The sequence below is a fragment of the Drosophila simulans genome, chromosome 3R, assembly GCF_016746395.2.
Source record: "Drosophila simulans strain w501 chromosome 3R, Prin_Dsim_3.1, whole genome shotgun sequence".
Taxonomy (NCBI): Eukaryota; Metazoa; Arthropoda; class Insecta; order Diptera; family Drosophilidae; genus Drosophila; species Drosophila simulans.
Genome location: NC_052523.2, coordinates 24,628,689 through 24,650,739, shown reverse-complemented (window position 1 = coordinate 24,650,739; position 22,051 = coordinate 24,628,689). Strand labels below are relative to the sequence as shown.

The 22,051-nt window shown below is 48.1% G+C and overlaps 2 protein-coding genes across 4 annotated transcripts in view; one reads left to right on the top strand and one right to left on the bottom strand.

The window, feature by feature from the left end:
• Positions 1–2: 2 nt before the first annotated feature.
• Positions 3–1,252, top strand: LOC6729928. Its single transcript, XM_002105194.4, has 3 exons — positions 3–223; positions 295–528; positions 591–1,252. The coding sequence occupies exons 1-3, from the start codon at positions 152–154 to the stop codon at positions 921–923; spliced, it is 639 nt and encodes a 212-aa protein (XP_002105230.1). The 5' UTR covers positions 3–151; the 3' UTR covers positions 924–1,252.
• LOC6729927 (dynein axonemal heavy chain 10) overlaps positions 1,029–22,051 on the bottom strand; it is a 32,812-nt gene continuing 11,789 nt past the window's right edge. For all 3 annotated transcript variants that reach the window (XM_016177700.3, XM_039295271.2, XM_039295270.2), the window contains 28 exons: positions 20,926–21,347; positions 20,665–20,860; positions 19,439–19,672; positions 18,919–19,024; positions 18,410–18,530; positions 17,321–18,065; positions 16,740–17,267; positions 16,094–16,252; positions 15,598–15,708; positions 14,109–14,939; positions 13,897–13,989; positions 13,659–13,819; positions 13,253–13,577; positions 11,591–11,779; positions 10,742–11,535; positions 10,316–10,680; positions 7,940–10,245; positions 7,165–7,236; positions 6,003–6,468; positions 5,786–5,928; positions 5,221–5,551; positions 5,024–5,155; positions 3,232–3,443; positions 2,715–2,855; positions 2,450–2,554; positions 2,117–2,218; positions 1,818–1,964; positions 1,029–1,427 (listed from right to left, as the gene is read on the bottom strand). In XM_016177700.3, the coding sequence (XP_016036686.1) occupies positions 1,278–1,427; positions 1,818–1,964; positions 2,117–2,218; positions 2,450–2,554; positions 2,715–2,855; positions 3,232–3,443; positions 5,024–5,155; positions 5,221–5,551; positions 5,786–5,928; positions 6,003–6,468; positions 7,165–7,236; positions 7,940–10,245; positions 10,316–10,680; positions 10,742–11,535; positions 11,591–11,779; positions 13,253–13,577; positions 13,659–13,819; positions 13,897–13,989; positions 14,109–14,939; positions 15,598–15,708; positions 16,094–16,252; positions 16,740–17,267; positions 17,321–18,065; positions 18,410–18,530; positions 18,919–19,024; positions 19,439–19,672; positions 20,665–20,860; positions 20,926–21,347 (9,687 nt within the window). In that variant the 3' untranslated portion in view covers positions 1,029–1,277. The remainder of the gene's footprint in view (positions 1,428–1,817; positions 1,965–2,116; positions 2,219–2,449; positions 2,555–2,714; positions 2,856–3,231; positions 3,444–5,023; positions 5,156–5,220; positions 5,552–5,785; positions 5,929–6,002; positions 6,469–7,164; positions 7,237–7,939; positions 10,246–10,315; positions 10,681–10,741; positions 11,536–11,590; positions 11,780–13,252; positions 13,578–13,658; positions 13,820–13,896; positions 13,990–14,108; positions 14,940–15,597; positions 15,709–16,093; positions 16,253–16,739; positions 17,268–17,320; positions 18,066–18,409; positions 18,531–18,918; positions 19,025–19,438; positions 19,673–20,664; positions 20,861–20,925; positions 21,348–22,051) is intronic.

Below are 22,051 nucleotides of genomic sequence, written 5' to 3'. Positions count from 1 at the left end.
TCCCAGCAGCAGCTGTTAGTGGAGCCTGCGCCCTAGAGTCTGGGGTTGATTGGAGTTCTGGAGTCGTGCAGAGGAAGACAATAAAATTTGTTTGTGTTGTCATCGCGTTTAACTCGCTTCTTTAAACATTGTAAAGTTTAGATTTAAAAGTATGGAGGATAGCGGCATCGATAGCGAGGACAGACAATCCAATATTTACGAGGATGGGGCCGCGGGACTCCTGGTAAGTACACTGGATCAACAACAACAGCTGAGCGGGGAAAATGCAATTTTTCACGGCTAACGTCAATGCAGAAAACGGCCAGTGGAGCACCCAAACATATGTCGGATCTGGAGTTTGAGGTGGCATTCAGGGGTGCCGGCAAGGTCTATGCCCCCACGACCATAGAAATCGATGAAGAGGAGGAAGCGACCGGAGGAAGCGGTCGAGGCCACGAGCCACCCAACACCTGCCGCATACTGCAGCGCAAACTGGAGCTGAAGGTCGAGCGCGCCCGGCGGAACTACACTCAGTTTCAGGAGGAGCAGGTGAGTAGAGGTACAACCCACAACGGTCAATATGTTATATATAGTATCCAACCTACTCGCAGGCCACCAAGACGCAGTCGTCCACTCTGATACCAATCAACCGTCTACCCATTCCTGGCGAGCCGGAACACAAACCCCTGGTGGACTACAAATCCGAGAGCAGTGACGAGGCCGAGGAGATCTCCTTCTTTCCGGCCCAGCTGAAGCGGTCCAAGCGCCGCCAGCAGAACCACGAACTGACTGACACCTTCAGCATACAGGAGATGACCATTGACTCGGATCTGGAGTCGGACGACAGTGCTGGTACCCAGAACCTCGAGCTCCTGCTGCCCTCCATGAAGACGACCATTCTGGACAAGTTCAAGGGCTGCTTCGGATGCTGGCGACGCAGGTAATGCCAGGCGGAGGAGCGGAGGCATATCATCAGGCGGTTCAGGCACAAATCACGTTATTGACAGGCACTAGCAACCTACGTACTTAATAATAAACTCCATTGCCACTACAGAGCTGTAAACATAGATTTATTTGGCTTAGTAAATCCATTCGATAAATATTAATCAATACTAAAAGGAGAACAGTCTTTCAATTGAAAAGGAGAGCGGGGTAAACAAGGTGTAAACCTGCAAGTCTCTAAGCCTAAAATTGTTTACTACTTGGACGTCAAAGTATGTTATTTTTATGGAAGAACTGCTACAAATATATTACGTACGAATAAATAACATAAGGATATCACGTGTTTTTATAAAGTTTTAGGTATCTGTATTAAGGGTTAGACAGACGCCCTGTAGAATCCAGTGACTCAGATCCTCGGAAGTGGCCAAATTAGCCTCAAAGACCAGGCCCACACCCATGGCGTTTCTGCGCAGCGATGTTGTGTATACCGGTGCAAGGTAGGTATTCTATAGGAACATGGAAAAAAGTTAGTTTAGTTAGAAACATGCTGAAGACCAAGTTCACGGTCTGCCCCATTAAAAGTATCTTGCTTTCGCAGCCCCAAAGCGTGCAGTGTTTAAATACGGAAACAATTAGCACAACAGTTTACGCATTAGTTGGTGGGGGGGTTTTGCGGAAGCTGGCTGTAATTTAGTGCTATGCATTTAAACAAATATCAGCGTGGCCACGCCCACTTCCCCGCCACTGTCCACCGCCCATGGCATATGTAGATACAAGCACACATTAGTTATTGTCACTGCCAGACGGTGGCTATCCTGGGTATCCTGGCTATCCAGGGTAACCAGTGTCGGGCCAATCCCATACCATTCCACTCTGATCCCAAAATTCACACTAACCTGCAGCTTGAGACGGTGCGCCTCAATGGGCTCCACGGCGAGAATGGCCAGTTCCTCGACCAGGACCTTGGGATGAGAACGCGCCAGCTGATTAGTGGACAAGTCAAAGCGCCCGCCCTCGATGTACAGACCGTGCACCAGGCAGCCCTGCAAAAAGTTGAGCGATTAAAATGCAAACAGAATTCCTAATTACGAAATTAGTGCCAGCCCCTGAACCAGAATGGAGTTGGGTCATCGTTTTCCATTTAGAACACATCGGGTGGGCGGCAGGAGAGAAAGGATGCATTGTCCCTACTCACCGTCACAGGGCGCTCCTCCACATCGTCGGGGTCCGCAAACTTGGTTACGTAGGTGAAGAGCGTGGAGCGATCCAACGGCCAGGCGTTGCGGCGACAGGCAATCTGAAAGGTTGGGAAAGTACACTCAGAAAATTGGTACAGTTCAAAGCTTTGAGGGATATGAAATGGTGGTGACAAGCAATTGCGTTAAACTTATAATTGATAGATGGAAACTGGGTGTAAGAAGTTGACATGGAATACTCTTTTAAATAAGCAATCAGTTGCACGATGGACATTTTTCTCGAAGTCTATGTGCGGCGCACCACCAGCGAAGGCGCGACAATGCAGACTCACCTGCACCAGGGCCGTGAGATAACTCTGCGGTATATGCAGTCCCGACAGCCACATGACCAGTGGCTCCCCTGAAAGCGTCCAGTATTTGTATTGCACGGCCCGGAGCTGTGCGAACGATAGATAGAAGGGCTGATTAGTGGACACGAACTCACCTTGATTGATTTTGCGCTTAGCTGATTAATGAGCGGAGCGCCTGTGAAAGGACTTCGGACTGTATGGAAGGACTCCATTTGATCCGTCCCGACTCGACTGCGGATCTACTCACCCGCAAGTGCTCCAGCCAGCTGGCCAACTGTTTGCATGTCGCCGGCGCCAACTTGCTCCACGCGGCTGGCAGGAGGCCATTGAACAACGAGTTGGCAATGTTGTCCAGCACATTGTCCATGCCGATTTCGCCGGCAATGGCCTGCGGAGAGCATGCAATTAAATTAAAAGGCACAATGGAGAGGCACATGTGTGGGCGTGACTGCAGATCCCGGGGCCAAGACAAAAGCCCGCCCGGGTTCATTTGCATTTGTAAATTTATTTTGGCAACAAAATGCAGCCTTAGCTGAGGGCGGGATCGCCCAACGTCCCATCCTTCCGTCCTCCAGCTCCAACCCATCGTGCACATTCAAATTTGGACATTGTTTGCTTGGTCGCCAGCCAAGTTGGCAAATGCATAAACAAATGCGAAATGCAAAACAAGGCTGAAGGATTTATGTGCGGCCTCTATTGACAGCCATATACGACAAAATCCTACATAATCTATCCATGTATTTATCCTTAACACTGTTAGTTACCTTGCGTAGCAGCTCCAGCGTCTTCTTGATCCGTACGACCAGCAGATTAAAGCGGTCCAGCTCCTGGAGCAGCACCACCCCGGTGGGTGACAGGCTCATCTGGATCTGTTTGCGGATGCGCCATGTCTCGAAGGCGGGGGGCAGCTTCTTCAGAATGCCGGCTGCCACCGAGTCGATGAAGTCGTCGCGGCTGATTCCACCGGTTCCCTCACCTGGATGCACCATGCGGCGAAAAAGGAGAGAGAACGTCAGTGAAGGATTGTGGTTCTGGCAGGTGTCAGGACAAAGGCAAGGAAAATGCCATGCCGCAGTAATATATGCAGGGCCTGTGGTTTTTCCATTTGCCCTTTTTTCTGCCACGTCCATTCTCCTCCCTGCATTTCTGTTGATTTTATTAATTTCACCCTTTATCGGGCACCCAAATAGAATTTTTTCGCGTCCGCTTTATTTTTTGTTGAAGTGTCAATTAGCAAATACTAAAGCTCATGAATATGCAAATTATCGGAATTTTTCTGGGAGCTACTCAATAGGTTTTCGAGCATATTGATGTTTCCCCTTTTGTGGGTTGAAGTTCTGCTTTGACTAACGAATTAAAAATGTATTGATATGCTCAACATTAATCTCTAAAACAATGGAATTACAAGAGTCATAAGGACTGAATTTCATATTCATATTCATGGTAGCGTTTTAAACATTCCCTATAGCTGAATTTTTTTGGGCAATCGTATGTCCTTGCGTATCTCGATTGGAATAAAATGGTTAAACTCGATTTTTAATCAGTGGAAATATTGTTCTTATTATTACTTTTATTTACACTAAATGGACAATGGAGGGTTGGCTCCCCTGTTTACGCTGAATACTTTACCAGGATTGACTTCGGTCGGTGGTGTCCACTTGGTCACTTCGTGTGTGCGAATATATTTTAAAAAATATTCCAAATTGTATATACAATTATTTACAAGGCCACACATATAAAAAATATGCATGTTTCTGAATGGGTGGATTAAATTGGGGGGCTGGCAGCTGGAAAGCGCACACTGATGGCGGTTTTAACACGTTTAAGTCCGTAACGCAAAATTATCGACTTTTGTGTGACGTTTTTGCCATTTTTTGGTACTTCTGATGGCGGTTGGTGCGGTGAGGTTTGAACTCGATTCGCTGCGATTTGCGGCAATCCGATGAAAGTGAGTGAATACCAGTGGGACTGGGAGTGAGGATATATGTATACATGTGTGTGTGTACATATAGGGATATAGATACATATGGCCGTGCACTGCCCTCCAATCTGACCCGACCCATGTGGGCTACGTGTGCGGTTCTATTTTAATTTTTAATGTGTGCATTGCTGTTGTGCGCCGGCAATAATGGCGCATGCAATAAAGTTAATTGCAAAACCGCAACTAATTAATTAAATTAAATTAAAAATTCAACATGCCAAAAATACAACATTGCATAGCAGAGAGTGTGCCGGAATGAAAATCAACAAGATAAAATGTAATAAACGGCTGACAATTGGCACACGTTGCATGCAAATTGAACCATTTACCATTGACCATTTACCATTTACCATGGGTGGCCAGTGGTCATATCTACATTACATTATTATCATTACTTTTTTCCGATTCCGCTTCGAATTATCGGCGGATAGGCGAAAGGGGCAAGTGCGTTTGATAATCAGGATAATATGTGGGTTTTTTGTGCGGGATGCTATCTCTCGAGCAGTTGTGCCCGCGGCTGTACGGCGGTTAAACACTGGATTGGATCCGACCGGGATCCGACTCCATCCACTTACCCGTCTGTGGCTGCAGCTCAATCAAACTGTTCCAAATGTTGCGTGCCGCCATTGTGTAATAACCGATTTCCGCGTTCGGATGCAAACCAAATACATCCGGCTTGTTGACCAGCGGCAGTTTGTCGATGTGCGCTGTTATCAATGCATTACAAATGTAAATAGCTCGGGAATGTGACCACCCACTTCCCATCGCTCACCTATGTAGTCCTCTTTCAGAATGGTCTCCTCTTCCGGCAGGCAGTAGTCCACGTTGTCGTCCTCATAGAAGTGGAATACCTTAAACTCATCGAACAGGAAGTCACCCATGTATTCGTTCATGTAGCAGTTGGTTATCCGCCGGTCGAAGTCATCGATGACCCGTCCTCCATACATCACCTCGCCAATTAGGTATTTCAAACTGTTCCACGGTATTTTCCCAGTGCCACATCGTGTTAGGTAAGTGCGCAGGATTTCAGTACACACCTCGAAGTCCGTGTCGTTGAAATCGTACGCTATATTCCAGCCCAGCTTGTCGTACTTGCGACGTTCCTGCGGATGGGAAATGGTTACACAAATTAATCGGAGTGCCTCCAACTGGACGATCAATATCAATTTGCTGCAACTGCTTCTGCTGCTGCTCCATCAATTGTGCAACTTCACTCTGAAAAGCTTTCAGCTGCTAGAAATTAAGAGATTAATAAATAAACAACTCCACACACTCGACCAGCTGGGTTCCGTCTGTAAATAGCGATATCTACGGCTTACTATAACTGGTCCACTTACTTGGACGACGGCGTGGAAAAAGGCTAGCACATAGACCAGTGGCCGGAAAGCCACATGAGAGCAGCTCTCGAGGCGCTCCTGACGCACTTTGAAGTACGTGGAGCGCAGATTGAGCTTTAGACCATTGGGTGGCTCAGTGACCACTGCAAAAGTAAAGATAAATTGTAAGAATACTCAGAAAGAAAGATACTATAGTAGTAAAAAGTATACACTTTACCCTTCAAAGACTTTTGCAGAATGCCAATGGGGAACGTGGGCGTGGGATCTGTTGTTATCCACAGCCTAAAGTCCGGATGCGGATTCTCTATGCGATCTAAATGCTTTTCCAGCTCCCGGACGAACCTGATCAGCAGGTGTCCGTTCTGCAGCATCAACCACATTCCCTGTTTGATGGCACCGTCCAGGAGTCGCAAAGCAGCCTTCTCCTGACCCTGTCCCAGAGATATGTGACAGAAGTTGGACATGCCCACAATCGTATCCGCCAGTTTGATTAGATCATTTGTGGGATCTGACCCGGCACTCAGTACAAAGCACACGGGAATCGTGCTGGAGGTCTGTTCGTATATGGCCGTGAAGCTCACCACTGGCGGCATGATATAGAACTCATCCATCGTTTCGACGATGTATTGATTTATGCTCCTGAAGATGCGATCCACGCGGAAGCAGCGCAGGAACATTAATTTCTGTGGGGGAGATGGGCGAAATCCTTGGGCTTTAGACATTTTAATACACACAGATGACAATGAGCCGACGACAGCTCGTCATCAGTCCTCCATAGTTGGCCAGTAGCTGCTCCATTGTTGCTATTGCTGTTGCTCTTGGGTGTTGCCAACGGTTTCTGCGGTTTCAAGCTCAACTCAAGTGCAAATTGGGCTCGCTTCGCTTGGCGCTGGTTTCAAGTGCGACTGCGGGCGCAAATTGCCGCTCATCTAATGGTTTGGAAAATTGATAAAATATGGTAATGCACACAGACACCCGAAGAGACATCCATATATAGGAATACTGCCAGGCATGCTGGCTGACAAAAACAGGCTGCTAATAACTTGAGAGGAAAATGTGCGCCAAAGTTGCAGGACGTAGCAAAAGTCGAGTAAAACTAAACGCCCCCTTTTGGGCATGGATATGAATGAGGGTGTGGGTATGGGTATGGAGATGGGTTTGTGCCTGGTTTGTACATAATAATCCACTAGAAGCGAGCATAAAGTACGAAATCCAATAACGCTCAATGGCAAACGGGCAAGAGCAACAGCAACTACTCAGAAGGAGCATCTGAGTAGGAGCCTGAGTTGGAGGAGCAGCTCCTGGCCAGGACCACTCGAAGCTGAAAGCATGCAAAGCGAGTGGATGAATATACAGCAGCGGCAGGACGCAGCACTTGCCTGGAATGCATTGCATTTGATGTTGTAGTCGCCCGGACATGCCACCTCCTCAGGATTCTCCAAGTCGAACCACTGTACGATGGGCAGGGAACAGGACACAGGATCGAGGACCGAGCACCAAGAGGAAAGGACCAAAATCCACAGACCCCAGTTCATGGGCATTCGGATGACGATGGCGATGGCGATAAGTGCAGGCAAAATGAGCGTCGGCAACGGAACGGAAGTCAGTGAATGCCACATGCCAGTCAGAATCAGAATCAGAAGCAGTTTCGTTCCCATCGACCATCCGAGTCCAAGTTGTTGGGTTGTTGGGATGTTGGGTCGGGGAGTCGGTGGTTGTTTATTGTTGTTGGGCCATCGTCGTTGTTGTTGTGCATTTTATAGCACCGTCCACAGAGCAGCAGTAGCAGCAATTTGATAACGGCATCGGAGTTGACGTTGACGTTGAAGATGATGCACCCAAGCGAGCAGCGGGAAAATCGGAAAAGAAAATACAAAAAAAAATATGGAAAACATGAACATTTAACAGCGTACGGCTGAACCTTCATGGGGGTTCAAAAACTCTTCTTTTTGGGTGGTTAAATTACGTTTAAACTGTACTTTAAAGGTGGATTGCCGAAAGCTGCAAAAGAAGCTCCCATTTTAAGCATTCAAATGTGGTTTTTAACACTTTACCTTTCGCTAATTTCATTAAAAAGAAAGAATTAAATATGCCTTTAGGTTATCCTAAAAGAATGTGTGCAAAGCTCTAGAAAATAGCAAAAGTCCAACTCACTTCTTTCCATTCGGTAAGGTAACGACCAAAGTGGTCTGGTAAGGTGCCGAAAGTATCTGGGAAATCGAAGGCCAACTTGAGCACATCCTCCCAGCTCTTTTCACTCAGCCATTTGCAGGGATTGGAGCGTTCACTCTTGGTTAGAGCAATGCTGCCCTTAATGAAGAAGTCCAGCTCGGATTGCAGCAAAATTCCGTCCCGCTGGGCGAGTTTAGTGGCGATTTGGAAGGAGAAAAGCAGCTTATGCCGTTCAAAGATGCCCGTGCACCCATAGCAGTAAACGTTTTCCGTAAGCGTTTTGATGATGTTGTTCAGCCGCTTGTTGAGACTAGCATCCGGCACAGCCTTTCGCAGGGAGTAAACGAATACATCCAAATAGGCCGCCAGTGCATACTGGTACATGCTATTCACTGTGGCCATGTCAGAGAGGGCAAAGAAAAGAACAGCTCCACGTTTGGCTGCCGGACGGTAACCATTTCGGAGCACCTCAATGTCCGCCGCCGTATCCGCGGCCAGTTTTAGCTGTTCCATGACGACGCCCGCCTTAGTTTTCGTGTTCTCCAGGGTTTCAATAAGTTCCACGTTGTCCAACATGTTGCCCGTCGAGGTGGACAGCTCGCGGAGCAGTGAATCCTCCAGTTGCTGCAGCAACTGCTTATTCTCGCTGGTCTGGGCGATCAAGGACTCACGCTGAGCCTCAAGATCCGGACGCTCGGTGCCCACTACCACGCTTAGTAACTGGTCCTCCAATCCTGTCTGGGTTACCGTGTAGTTGATCACAAGTGCCTTGGCATAGACTGCCGGATCGAATTTGGGGTTAGAGAACTTGGTAGTTAAGTAGACTCGGAAGCTAGGATCCCAATCCACTTCCTTGTCACCCAGCATGACGAACTTGCGACCACCCTGAATGCGAATATTCTTTTGTAGAATGTCGTCAATAACAGGGTCTATATAATCGTCCACATCTTCGAATAGTACAGGCGTTCCGTACATAATGGCCATCTCCAGTTGCTTGAGGAAGTCAGAGTCGCTGAATGAAAGAACTTTAAGGTTGTTCCTGAACTCCCTTTTTCGAATCCACTGCAACGCCTGCAGTTGAGGATCAATGCAGAGTGGGAAGCGAGAGGCGCGCATAGTAAGGATGCCATTTTGTATGGAAAGCTCGTCGGGCGGCAGGCCCTCATTGCTCCACTGGGAGATCTCGACGTCGGTGGTTAGGTAACCATCGATTTTAAATGGTAGCTGTATGGGAATTCCCAGGGACGCAATGTCTTCCAGCCAATCGTCGAAGACCATTGCCCTGCGGAACTCCCATGTAAAGGCGCCTGTGTAGGCCAAAAATGAGGCACTTATCAGGCACCCACCAACGCTGTCGATAAGCTGCTGACCCAGGCTAGCCATCTCTTTGCTCCAGCGAATTAACTCAGAAGTCAAACCACTGATCAACTTGTCGGAGGCAATCAGACGACGCTCCGCCTGCTGCATCATTTCAGTAAGTGCACGCATCTGTTTCATGGAGGTAGCATAATTCTCGTTCAACTCGTTTAGCTTCTCCTCCAACTTTTGGATTTCTCCGTTCAGGTGGTTCAGCAGCTTAATCTGTACTTCTTGCTCTTCCACAAGGAAGTCCAAGCGTTCCTTCTTGGGCTTGACCTCTTTATATACATCGAAGAAGCCAAGCACAGCTCTGACGAATCTAAGTAATCCCGCTCCAGCAACGGATATCTTTCCCATGTCCTCTAGGTTGCCAGTCTTCATATGCTGTCGGCACTGGGTTATTTGCTTCTGGGTCAATGCCTCGCAATCCATCTCCATCAAGCTCTTCAGGAAGTTTACGTCGCTCATCATTCCTTTGGCACTCTTCCAATTTATCTCCTTGTAGCCCTTTAGAATAGCCACGCATTCGCAAACAACTTGCACAGCGGCTGGGGGCGTGGCAAAGGATCGGATCTCAGTGATCTGCGCCTTTTCGAGTTGGGATAGAGCCAATCTGGCCTCCTCGAGAGCCGGCATAGCCTCTGCCAAAATCTCCTCGGCTTCGTCCTTCTCGATAGCAATCTGTTTGCCCTTAATCTCCACCTCAACAGACTTTTCCGACGCCTCGGCCTTCTTGACATTAGCCTTTTGAGTGGACGACTCGATAGTGACCAACATAGCCTCGCACTCCTCGGACGCGACAGCCACGTTCTTCTTTTGCTCCGTGACAATAATACGCAGTTCGTCGATTTGCACGGAAGCTTCCTCGATTTTTTTGATGCCCTCGCCGAGACGCGAACGTTGCTGGGTAATGAATTTGGCCTTTTCCTCTGCATAAAGATATTATAGATATTATTATATTATATAAATAGATATTATTCCTATTGTTGTTTCACGTACCCAACAATCCTCTATAGGTGTTAATATAATCCAAGTAGTGTTTTGGGGTGACAAAATTGTTACGCCTTAGTTTTGCCAGATAGTCCTTCGAGTACTGCTGTATGGAAGTATGGACATGGACTACATGCTCCACTATGGCCTCTCGATGACTGGCCGGAATAAGGCGGTGCTCGGTCAGGAAGAGCTTGGCCACCGCGTACAAAGCCTGTCGGGGCCACGGGAACACCCAATCGATATAGGTACTGCCAATGAGACCCGGGAAGTTTCGACACCGATTGCGCAGCGCATCGCCAGCTGGAGACATACATAGGACCACGTGCAGGTTTTCCGCACAGGTGCGCAGGAAGTAGCCCCAAACAGCGTCTCTGTAATTGAGGGAAATGGGATTAAGCCAACACGAATGATGGTTAATATTCTGTCACTCACTTGGATGCCGAAACTCCATCCTCTTCGGCGAACTTGCGCACTTGATTGACAATACCGTCCTTGTCTTCATCGGGGAACAGGGCTGGCACTTGGCCCACTGTCAGGATGTTGTTGATCAACTCCAAGAATCCCTCTTCTGCTACCTGTGCTCCCGTAAACAAGAACACGACCTTCTTTCGCTTCACGCCCGCTATGGTGTAAAGGACCTTCAGATCTTCGCGGAACGCGGCCTCATTGTATCCGCGGGAAATAGTAATCTCGAAGACATCACATTCGGCGGCAAAGGCGGCCAGACGAGTAATGCACTTCTTGCCGCTGCCACCGACTCCAATGAGCAGCACATGTCCGCGATTCATGCGCAGCGTCCGATGGACGCGAGTCAGATGCTCCAGACAGTCCTCAAACAGGACCAATGTCATCTTTTGTTTGCGTTCACAGTATTCCTCTAGGATCTCCGTGAATAGAAAGTATACAGAGTTGTAGTCCAACAGATCCTCATATAAACGAGGCTCAGATTCATTGGTAAAATTGCGGAAGTCTCCAAAGAGCAGCGGATCGCGCAGCACGTAGTCCTTGAGCGAGAGTATCACCTGAGGCGCCTCCTCACCCTCCTCTTCCTCTTCGCCCTCTTCCTCTCCTCCATCGATATCAGCCTTGGATGGCTCATAGAGCAAGCGAGCCTGTGCCTCTGCTTCCGCTGCTGCTGCATCAATAAATCCATGCTCCTCCTCGAATGATGGGGGAAACCGTTCGGCCACTTCCACGGCCAGATTTCGACGCACATTTGCGATGTCCTGGTATACAGGAATACAGTAATGAGAATTGGCAATAAAATGAAGTTACACTTACGTTATCGGTTATCAGACGATCGCATATGATCCTGGTGTACTCGTTGCGCCACACCCTTATCAGGTCCCTTAGGCCCTTGAAGCAAGTGGGTTCGATGAGCAGCAGTCCGGCGAAGATACGCGACAGATCCTTCAGATTGAAAATGTAGTGGAACTTGGAGGGCGTCGGTGGCAGGTCCACAATCACCATCTGGGAATCAGGAAGCAATTAGCATAAGCGAGCCTAGCCAGACAATGGGCCATGTAACCGGTCGAGCTCACACACCACAGTCTCCCATACATATATAGGAGCCCCCACACAAATCAATTTTATCTCGACTAGCAATATGCGTTCACAAGGGTCGCAGCAAGGACTTTCTCCGCCCCCTTTTGGGGACACTGCCAAGTTGCTGAATTTACAGCCATTATCAAGTTGCAGTCGCCGCACCAGCAGGGCGCGCTTCTGAGAAACGGCAATTCTATTCAAATAATTCATTTCACTCCATTTCGTGGCGCATTAATATCCTTGCCCTGAGTGTGTAAAGAAGACATACGAACTAGGATCTCCTCTTGCCCGGTGGGCGGCAGACGGACGGGGGTAGGGCAGGTGTAAGTAAATCATTTTTTCGGATATGGAAGGGTCATGCTGCCAGGCCACCAGGCTACCCTGGCTGCTTGTGGCAATTGCGGCGACAAATGCATTTTTATCTGCACGCAATGAAATGCGATAATATTTTAGTGTCAACAATTGTTAAAAGGACCATAAACTAATGCTCCGGACCCGGTGCCACGCCCACAGCTGCGAAAAGAGCCATCTCTCTACAGTTCAATACTTGAACATAATCAAATTTCGCCCCGGCCAAGATATTCCGGCAGAGATAGGCAAAACGAGCACTGAGCAAAGCAGCAGGACCAGATACAGATACATCTACATCCACAGCCAGGGCCGGAGGGCCAGATACAGTCAACTAGGCAGCCGTCGAGGCGGGTGACCATTGTGAGGGCAGAGTGAAGTGGTTCTGGAGTGCAGTGGATTGGTGGTGCAAGTACGGGTGGGTCGTCTACGGCGACTACGGCACTGAGTTGCACTCGAAAAACCAATGGAGCAGCTACGAGATTGAGAACAAGGACGATGGAGAGGACGACGAAGCCCGACGTCGTAGTGCATTACAGACCATTGAATAATTTCCATTTCCATTGTACAGCGGGGGCGGCGGTGGGCAAGTGGGGCGTGGCAGGAGGTGAGCGGCACAGCAAAGCAGATTATGAAAAATTGTCGTTATTTGCATATGTAAATCGAATTTCATAAAATTTGTGAGAGGCCTTAAAGCATTATTCAGGAATTGATTTCTTCTAGTGAATTTGCACTGAATGCAGTCAAGGTGTTCACTGATATTGAAAAAATTCAACCGAAGGCAGATAAATAAATTCAGAGTCTATATGGGTGTCAGAGAAATATCTGAAATGTCACAAAAATGCATTTCATAATCGGTATTTCTGAGGCATGAAATTCGAACCAAAGCCATAAAGTTGACTTGAACGACGTAATTACAGACGTAATTTCTATAGGTAATGATTAAAATTAAATAATAATCGGTTAGTATCTTAGAATATCACTATACATTTGTATAAATAATCTGAAGACCTCCTTCGATTTAAGTATGCTTATATGCTTAAAACTTACCTTAAAAAGTTTTAGTGTCATGTGGACAATCATGTCGGCTATAGGCATGTACTCGGGCTGGAACTTCACGAATACCATATGGCCCTTGAAGATGGAGGAGTAGATCTGGATGAGGGACTCATCGTTGGGGAATATGATGTTGTAGGTGGAGAACATGCTGATGAATCGGGGATCCACCTCGTTCCTGCCGCCACCCGCTGTTCCCATGGCTGCGTAGAAGGTCAGATCCTTAAACTTCTTCCAGTTCAGATCCTTGTCGCGGTCGTACATGCCGCCGCGTTCAAAGAATAGCTTCAGCAGGGCAATCGGCTGCTGGGTGCCATATCTGCGGGGGAGGGAGATAAGCGAAATGAGATGGAGCCGGAATTCGCTCCGCTATCTTGCTGCTGTAACGACGTGAACTCACTCATCCACCTGCGGCATGTTCATGTCATCAATAAAGCAGGCAATTCTCTTGCCCATCGGAGGCCCGTACGTATCCTTGGTGCGTTTCTCCACGGCCGCCTCCAGGGTGTGCTGCACATCCAGCGATGAGGTTCTCGATGAAAAATTAATATTGAGTATGACCTGAAAGGGAAGCGAAAAGGATGGGGTCGCCATGTTAGCCGGGAACGCGACGTTTGTCAGAGAGATTTTTCAATTACGTTGACACTCGGATTGAGATTGCGCAAATATTGCATGATGGTAGCTGTCTTTGATGTGCCAGCCTCTCCCACAAGCAGAACGGGTCGTTTGATCTGTAAACGGGATTGGAGTTGGAGTTTAAGCGACGCAATCGAAATAGGGACAAACATTAATAAGGCATCTCCCAGAAGCTGGGAGTAATGACATTCCCAAACAGCTAGGCACTACTCACCTCGCTCATCAGACTGAGAGTCCGATTGGTTCGGGTGTTGTCCACCGTGGGCACAAGGATCTCACTGAACTTCACTTGCGGGTCGTGCGTGTACGGCAGCACCACCCATTCCCAGGCCTTCCAAACGTTGTCCTTGACGTCCCAGAAGTAGTCGTACAGTGTGGGCTTGCTCTGCGGAAACTGTCCTCCAGAGGCGGGATTCTCCGGCGTGTCCTGCACTAACGGAAAGCCGGATATGCGCTTCATATACTCATCAAAGACAGGCTGATGCTTCTCCACGAGACAAGCGCCCATGGATCCATAGACCGCCTGCAGGAAACAGCACTCCAGACTGTCTGTATTGTAGTTCTGCTGCACCGGCTCATCGTAGTTCTTACTATCCATAACATAGTTGGGCAGGAGGGCGTCGTAAAGGTTGCAGAACTGAGTTACCATGTTCAGGTCCGTTTGCATTATGACCAGCTTCAGGGGATTACCCTGAGTAGTGCCATCCAGGCCTTCCAGAATGAAGGCTATGGACTGCGTGATAATCTTCTCAAAGAAGTCGTTAAGGAGTTCCCGCTGAGGCTCCGGCCGGGTGAGCACCCACCGCTGCCAGAACGGACTGTATCGCAGATTTTTCGGGTCCACGTAAACCATTCCCGCCCGGGAGACGGTAGCTGGAGAGGCGTAGTTTAGATTGCCCACCTCGAAGAGCAGGGCACAGTAGTTCTCCAGACGGATGCGCTCGCCGTTAGCCAAAGTCAGCAGCTTGTTATCATCCATCACCGAGTTCATGTTTTCGATCCACAGAGCATCCACATCTCCATCGAAGCAGGCGTAACGTCGCTCCTGTCGGTGAGTTGGCATTGGGTTGCATTAGCCTAAGTGCGTTACTCAACGCCTGTCACCCGAGTTCTCGTCGTCACCCAGCTGCCCCCAGTCAGCTTACCACCCACGAGTGATTACTCTGCGGAGCCGAATGAATGAGCTTTCCTTGGATACGAAAATCAGCAGGGATTCACTCAATAAAAAATTGACCGAATCTTATGGACATTCTTTTTTAGTTTACCCTACAAGGCATTACAAGGTATTACCTCAACATGGTAACAACTGATGGCCATTCGGAATATTTTTAACATATTCATAAATTTTTAAAGGTAAATAAATAATAGATTAAAATTGATAAACTCAACGAAACTTCCCCGCTAAGTGAAATTTATGTTTAAGAAATTGTGAATTTGTAGCAAACCCATATACCCAGCGTTCAGTTTTTATGCAATCCCGGCTTATTACTGTATGAACGCGATTTCCGCATGAATGATGCGGCGCAACCACCAAGCACCTGCATTTGCGCCCCACGCGGGACGACATTGAGCGTGGTCGTTGTCGGATGCGGATTCGCTGATGCTGCACTTTAATTCCCGGCGGGTTGGCACCGGCACCTGCCCAGTGGTTTGATATCGGAGCCCCCTAATCCCACCCAAAAAGACAGCCCCTTTTTACGTACCTCTCGCTCGATGGGCTTATTCATTTCACGAAATATATTTGAAAACAATCCATCAATCCAATCCCTCGTTTCCATATCCAAAAAGCCGTATAATTCGATTACAGAACAGGCCTGCAAATAAAAATATGATGATAAACATGACCATATACATTCCCCAATGATGCTTTCTTAAAGCCTAATGTATGCACAATTATAAAGAATGTTTGGGTTTTCTTTGGACCAAAGCCTGATTGCTTCGGAATTGCAGTATCAATGTTTTTCAATATTGCATGGAGTAATTACAGTCCATGCAATTGAACAATTTCACAAGCACTTAACAACTCGGATTTGCCAAAGCAAAATGCGAAAAACAGAGAGAAGTGCAATTTGAAGACAGGACGAGGCCAAAGGACATGCACCTAAGCTCATAAAGGACGGAGCAAACTAAAAGTGCCGCAGGAGGAGGCAATTTGTGCGCTTGTCCAAATTTGGGGGATGGAGCCATGGGTCCACTTACCTTGGGGTTAAGCACAAGGCACTTGGTGGGCAGGCCCATGTGGGTCTGCGCCTTGACCAGGGCATTTATGACGACAGTTTTCCCGCCACCTGTAGGGCCCACCAACATGGTCGAGTGCCTGGTCATCATGGTCTCGTACATTTGCACTACTTTGTCCTCCTGCCAGCCAGAGTTTTTCGAAAGGACGAAGAAGGCGTTGCCATTGTGGGGATTTAGTTGTCATAAATGGTGTTGCCCGGACGGGAGGAACCGAGCCCGGGTGACGTCGCATGTCCAGCAGTTGTCCATTTCCGGCAGGAGGTGGCCGACATTTGCGCAACATTTTGTTTGATGAAAGTGGCAAGGATTTTGCCAGTAGTTCGAGAATAGCGTGCATGGAGGAGAGAAAGAAGAAATGGAAAATTGTATTAGTGAAAATTGTCAGCAGTTGTTGGAGAAGCAAAGTTGAAATTGGACGTGGGCGGTGGGTCACCGTAGAAGCCGGTGCAAAATGCTTTGTAACATTTCCTTCATTTGCGATTATGCGACATGGCGCAATTTACAAAGTGTCAAAGTGATGGCCGCCAGGAGAGTGACACGGCTGACTATGGGTTGTTGCCACTGTCAACACGGCAGTGACAGGGCACAAACCAGTGGACAGACGCACCTGATCGGGCAGCAATATGTAGCCATCGTTGACCAGCACATGACGCACGGCGGCATTAAAGTCGGGATAACCGATGCGGGGGCAATCGATACCAGGAAACAGATCCTTGATGAGTCCCAGGAACAATGGTACATCCTCGAACACGAATTTGGGAAAGTTCATGTCACGCAGCACTCGCATCAGTACCACTGCCTCCGGTAGATCCTCAGACTGCCGCTTCATTACGCCAGCCATTCGCAGCACGGAGTTGAGGGATCTCAATCCCCAATCGTAATGGCACTGCTTTGACAGCTGCGCCTGCGCCAGGGAGTATAAAACGGTCATCTTTTTGGCCAACACCTTGGCTGTAAGGAATCCATCAGAGAACAGGGAGATCAGACAGATTAGCTCTAGATCGGGCTTGATGCAAGTTACTGGGCGGAACAAAGCCTTAACGGACTCTGGCAGCTCCGTGCGGCCAGCGTAGCCAGGATTCATGGTCACGAACACGCCGCATTTGGGATCGAGATGGATCTCAACGCCTTCAAACTGATACAAATCATTATTAAACAGAGTCGAAGGCTAATCTTATGACTACATACCACAAACCGATCCAGTTTTCTTATTAAGCCATTCCTGATGGTTTGCAACTGGGTTGATATCACACTAAGCACCGAGATGTCGATACGATTGAATTCGTCGAAGCATCCCCAGGCACCGCACTGGACCAAGCCGGAAAGTATTGTGCCCACTGCCCGGTAGTCCATGCCCTCGCCGCAATTGGTAACCACACAAAGAAGGCCCATGGCCTTGGCCAGATCCTTGACCGTCTCCGTTTTACCCGTTCCAGCAGGTCCAGCAGGAGCACCACCCAGATTCATGAGCAGAGCTTGGGTTATAGTTAAGTAAATACGATCCGTGAGTGGAGTAATAACCAGGCGACCATTAAGACCCATGTACTCGTAACCGAAGTCGAAGCTTCCGGAGCACTGGAGCACATGCAGATTATCGTAGAACTTAATCCAGTAGAAACGCAGCTGACTTTCCCAGCTGAATTCGCTGGCATCCAGGACATTGTCCCGCACAAAGTTGTCAATAATGTCCCTCGCATGGACATCCACTGTGCACTGGGCCTTGAACTTGAGTCGATCGTTGCGGGAGAGGTTGGAGCGCACCTTGAGGACCAGCTCCTCGATCTGGTAGTTGTTCTTGCCCAGGAAATCCTTCATGGCCCGCATGTTGCCATGATTTTGGGCCTGGTCGAAGGCCTCCTCCACCTCTGCCGTCCACCAGACTTGACTCGCAGCCAGACCCACCATTCCCTGGTAGTTCATTAGCCAGTCGGGCCTGCGGACACAACAAAGTCGAAATCGAAAGTGCCCAATGACTGTCAATTTAATACAATTGGCCATAAATATGCCAGGCCATGCGCCCCACGGCTTAAACAAAATAATAAATCGCGCGAAATGACAAAATTATACAGTCGCGACCGGAGTGGGAACTGGATGAGAGTCGGAGCAGTTGACTTCCCGCAATGTAAATCGCCGGCCATAAAAGGAATTGGCTGCCGAAGTGTCACTCTGGTACCCACCCAGGACTCACTCTGTCTTCCCCACCAGAAGGATACGAAAAGGAAGCGGAAGGACAGGGGCATTAAATATGTTTTATGCCCAGCTGACGGTAGCACTTACCTTGAAATTTGCAGATCTGTGCCAAAGTCGTAGATGGCCGTCTTGTTTATGAAGCGGTTGGAGCGGCGCATTTCGTCCAGGACATCGTTCATCCAGTACTCCACGCGTCCCGCTGCCCGTGCTGTTATTCATCGCACCCGGAGGAGGAAGAAGCAGGCGAAAAGAAAAGACAATAACCGCATAAATAAACCCCAGTTGCCAATATCAATAAGTGTTATACAACAAACAATAAAGCAACAACAATGGCAGTAAGAACAGAGGAGCAATCATCCCCAGCTTGGCTGATGGGCCCATGCCGATGCCCAAGCCCATCCCATGCCCATGTCAATGCGCCACGATGCGATGCGATGCCAACTGCGACTGGCTTCAAATTAATTAAAAGAAATTGGCCAGCCGGCAGGCAGCAGACAATATTGCCATAAAAAAGTTCAATTTTAAAATTGGCAATCAGTGCGTGGATGCTGGATTGCCCCGAATCCGTTTCCCGAACGGAATGGAGCAGTACCTACCAGAGTTCCGGAACTCCATGACCTCGCCCTCGCTGGAAACCATGCCGGTAACAATCGTCTGGCTGCCCTCCTTGACCAAGCGCAACGACTTGATATTGTCGTACATCTGAAAATTGCAAAATCAATGCAAACGGAAGGGGGCGGGGGCGGAGGGAAGAAAAAATATATATATTATTTATAAGCCAAATAAATTCATAAAAATTTACCACGGCTCAAGCGTCCCAAAACGAAACGAAACGAGACCAGAGCCGTGCATGTGTTGCAGAAATTGGCGTAATTTCCGCCATGGACATTGGCCAGAACGAATAAACAGTGACATTAACTTTTATGGCAAGACTCTATGGTATATACATACATACATACATATATGTATATATATATATACACACACGCCCCGTTGTACATAAAAATAATGTCGCTGGCAGTTTGGCAAATCTGTTGTTGTCACCACCAAAAGGGCAGCACACCCACCAACTTGAAACCAGATGCGGAACCCAAACCGAACCCACCCGATACCCACCTTAATGATGTGGTTCTGCACTGCAGATGGCTCACTGCTGCCCAGGATGGAGAGCAGCTCATCGGTGGATATGAAATAGAAACGCGGAAAAATGCGACGCTTCGAGTCCAAATATTCGTTTAACGACTTCTGACAATTTTCCAAGCCAATGCCCAGGCCCTGTATTTCCACTAAGCGACCGGGTACTGTGCAGAATGGCACCACTAACGGATTTTTGGCACAATCGACCATGATCTGCAATGGAAGATGGAGAGAAAGATGTAGTAGGGAGCTGGGAGCAGGAGTCAGCAACCAGAACGCGGCATCGCCAGTCGGGGCAGTAAATTATTATGAAAGGCAATGAGCGCAACGACCAACCCAAATACAATCAAACATATTAGACGAAAGTGGGAATGGTTATGGTGTATGATATATGGCATCTCGTATACCCTACATATATAATATTAGTCTTTAGTAACTACCAAATTTAAAACCCTCATTACTCTTTAATGTAAATTGAATCTCTAACGTTTCTATAATACTTACACTTAAAACCCTTCCAAGAATGCAATCTTTGTTGCTTCAAACTGTGAAACAAACTTATAGTAATACTTAAATTGTGTAAAGTAATTTTAATCCTGAGTGGCACTACAGCCCGAACTCAAGGATCTTAATTCGGTCAAGTCAAGTAGGAGGCCCTACCAATCGAGAGAGTATGGAACATAACACGAATGTCGAGAGCAAATCAAAATAATAAATCATTTCACAAATGGCATCAAATATGGCGGCAAATGTTGCAAATGAAACGTAAAGCAAACGAAGGAAGGAATCCAGTGGTTGGCAAGGTTAAGTGAAGTTAAGCGCCAAACACAAACACAAATCTATCCCACACACACACGCCCACTTGCACACCGGGGAACGGGGAGAAAGCAGTCGGTAGTGGAAGGTGAAAGTGCTTGGCATTTGTAAACACTGCTCGGGCTAACGTTGCGTATGTGTAATGTGCTACGGCTCCTGGGATATCCTGGGATATGCTAACGTATTTCGGTGTGTGTGCGGCTACACAATTACGCATACACAATAGCAGTCGTTTGCATGCGTATTATGTTTACCGTTAAGTAAGGAGTCGCCATACTGTCGGCACACATTAAATCAACTCAAATAAATTGTAGGCAGACACTAAGTGTGCGTTCCAAATAACCCAATAGCTACATAACCAGGACCAGCAAATACCACGGATTACTCACCCTGCGATACGACTTGTCAATGTCATCGAATTTCCGCGCCTCCTCCGGCAGCTGGGTGCGAATGTCGCCGCCAATGAATATGCCCTCCAAATAGAGCCACTTGCGCTGCACCACCAACCACTCGTCGATGATCTCCGAGATGAGGGCCAAGGTACGCTCCCATTTGTTCACCGTCTCCAGAAAGGGTCCAATAAACCTGGTGATATACAAATTAATATAACAATAACTCGGGCTCTTATCTCATATCTTAGGGATACTCACTGACTGGCTCCCATCGACTGGAGATTCATGGCATTATCCTCGAGTATCTGCATGATCTCGTCCACCGGACCCAGCACCCAACCCCGATCATCCGATCCCTTGTAGTGCTTGAAGGTCTTGAAGGCCATCGAGGCCCAGGTTTCGATGACAGCCTGGACACCTCGTTCGATTTGCAGCTCCTTGATGGCATTGGTTAGGATCTGCTCGGCGATCTCCTGGTACTTGTGCAGCTGCATGGCGAACATGTTCTCCAGCGTGAATCGGGCCGGTGACATGTCAAAGTACTGACCCGTCTTCTCCATCAACTGCAGCCAGTGGCGCTCCCTTAGAGCCTCGTGTTTGAGGCTAACCATCAGCGGCACAGTGCCCTTGAACTGCTTCATGTGGATCTCCAGCTGGACGCCAACGGGCAGGGTGCGCACCTGGAAACGAAAACGAAAAGTTCCCATTGGTTAGCGGGGTGTGGATGGTTAGTTAGCTGGCTGAAAATCAGCTGAAACAATAGTGTGGTTGTTGCCTGTGGTTGCCCCCATTGAATTATGACGAACGCGCGTCCTGCGGCCAGTGGTTTCTGGTCTCGGTTATGTTTTAGCTACCAACTCCCATCGTTCCCATCATTGCCGTTGCTGTTGGCCAAAAAGCGCAGTCTGTTTGCACGCCGGGCTGTCGTCCGTTTGTTTGCACATGCAAAATGCACGGCACTCCGGACCATTCAGGACATAAATTGAAATAGCAACAACAGGAGCAACAGCAGCAATGCAGCTACACTGTCAACAAGTCGATGGACAGGACGAGTTACAGGGGTTTGAGTGTCGGAGGGAGATGACATGGACAGGCCGCTGGCATTTTAATTATTTTCAATATTGAACAAATTGATTTACATTTTAGGACGCTGATTATGTAGAGCCTTTCAGTAGTTGCTGCTTTGGGGACTGGCAGCCGAAATTATGCGCGATAAAACTGCAGTAAAATATGTGCGTGTCGAATGATTATATTCAAATTTGTTTGCACCCACTACGCTGTTTATATTAATCGCGGTGCTTTTGAAATATTTGCCATACTAATCTTCTATCCGCAGGAGTTATGATGCCAGAAAGCCAACCCCACCCAAAATGGCCACCGATGC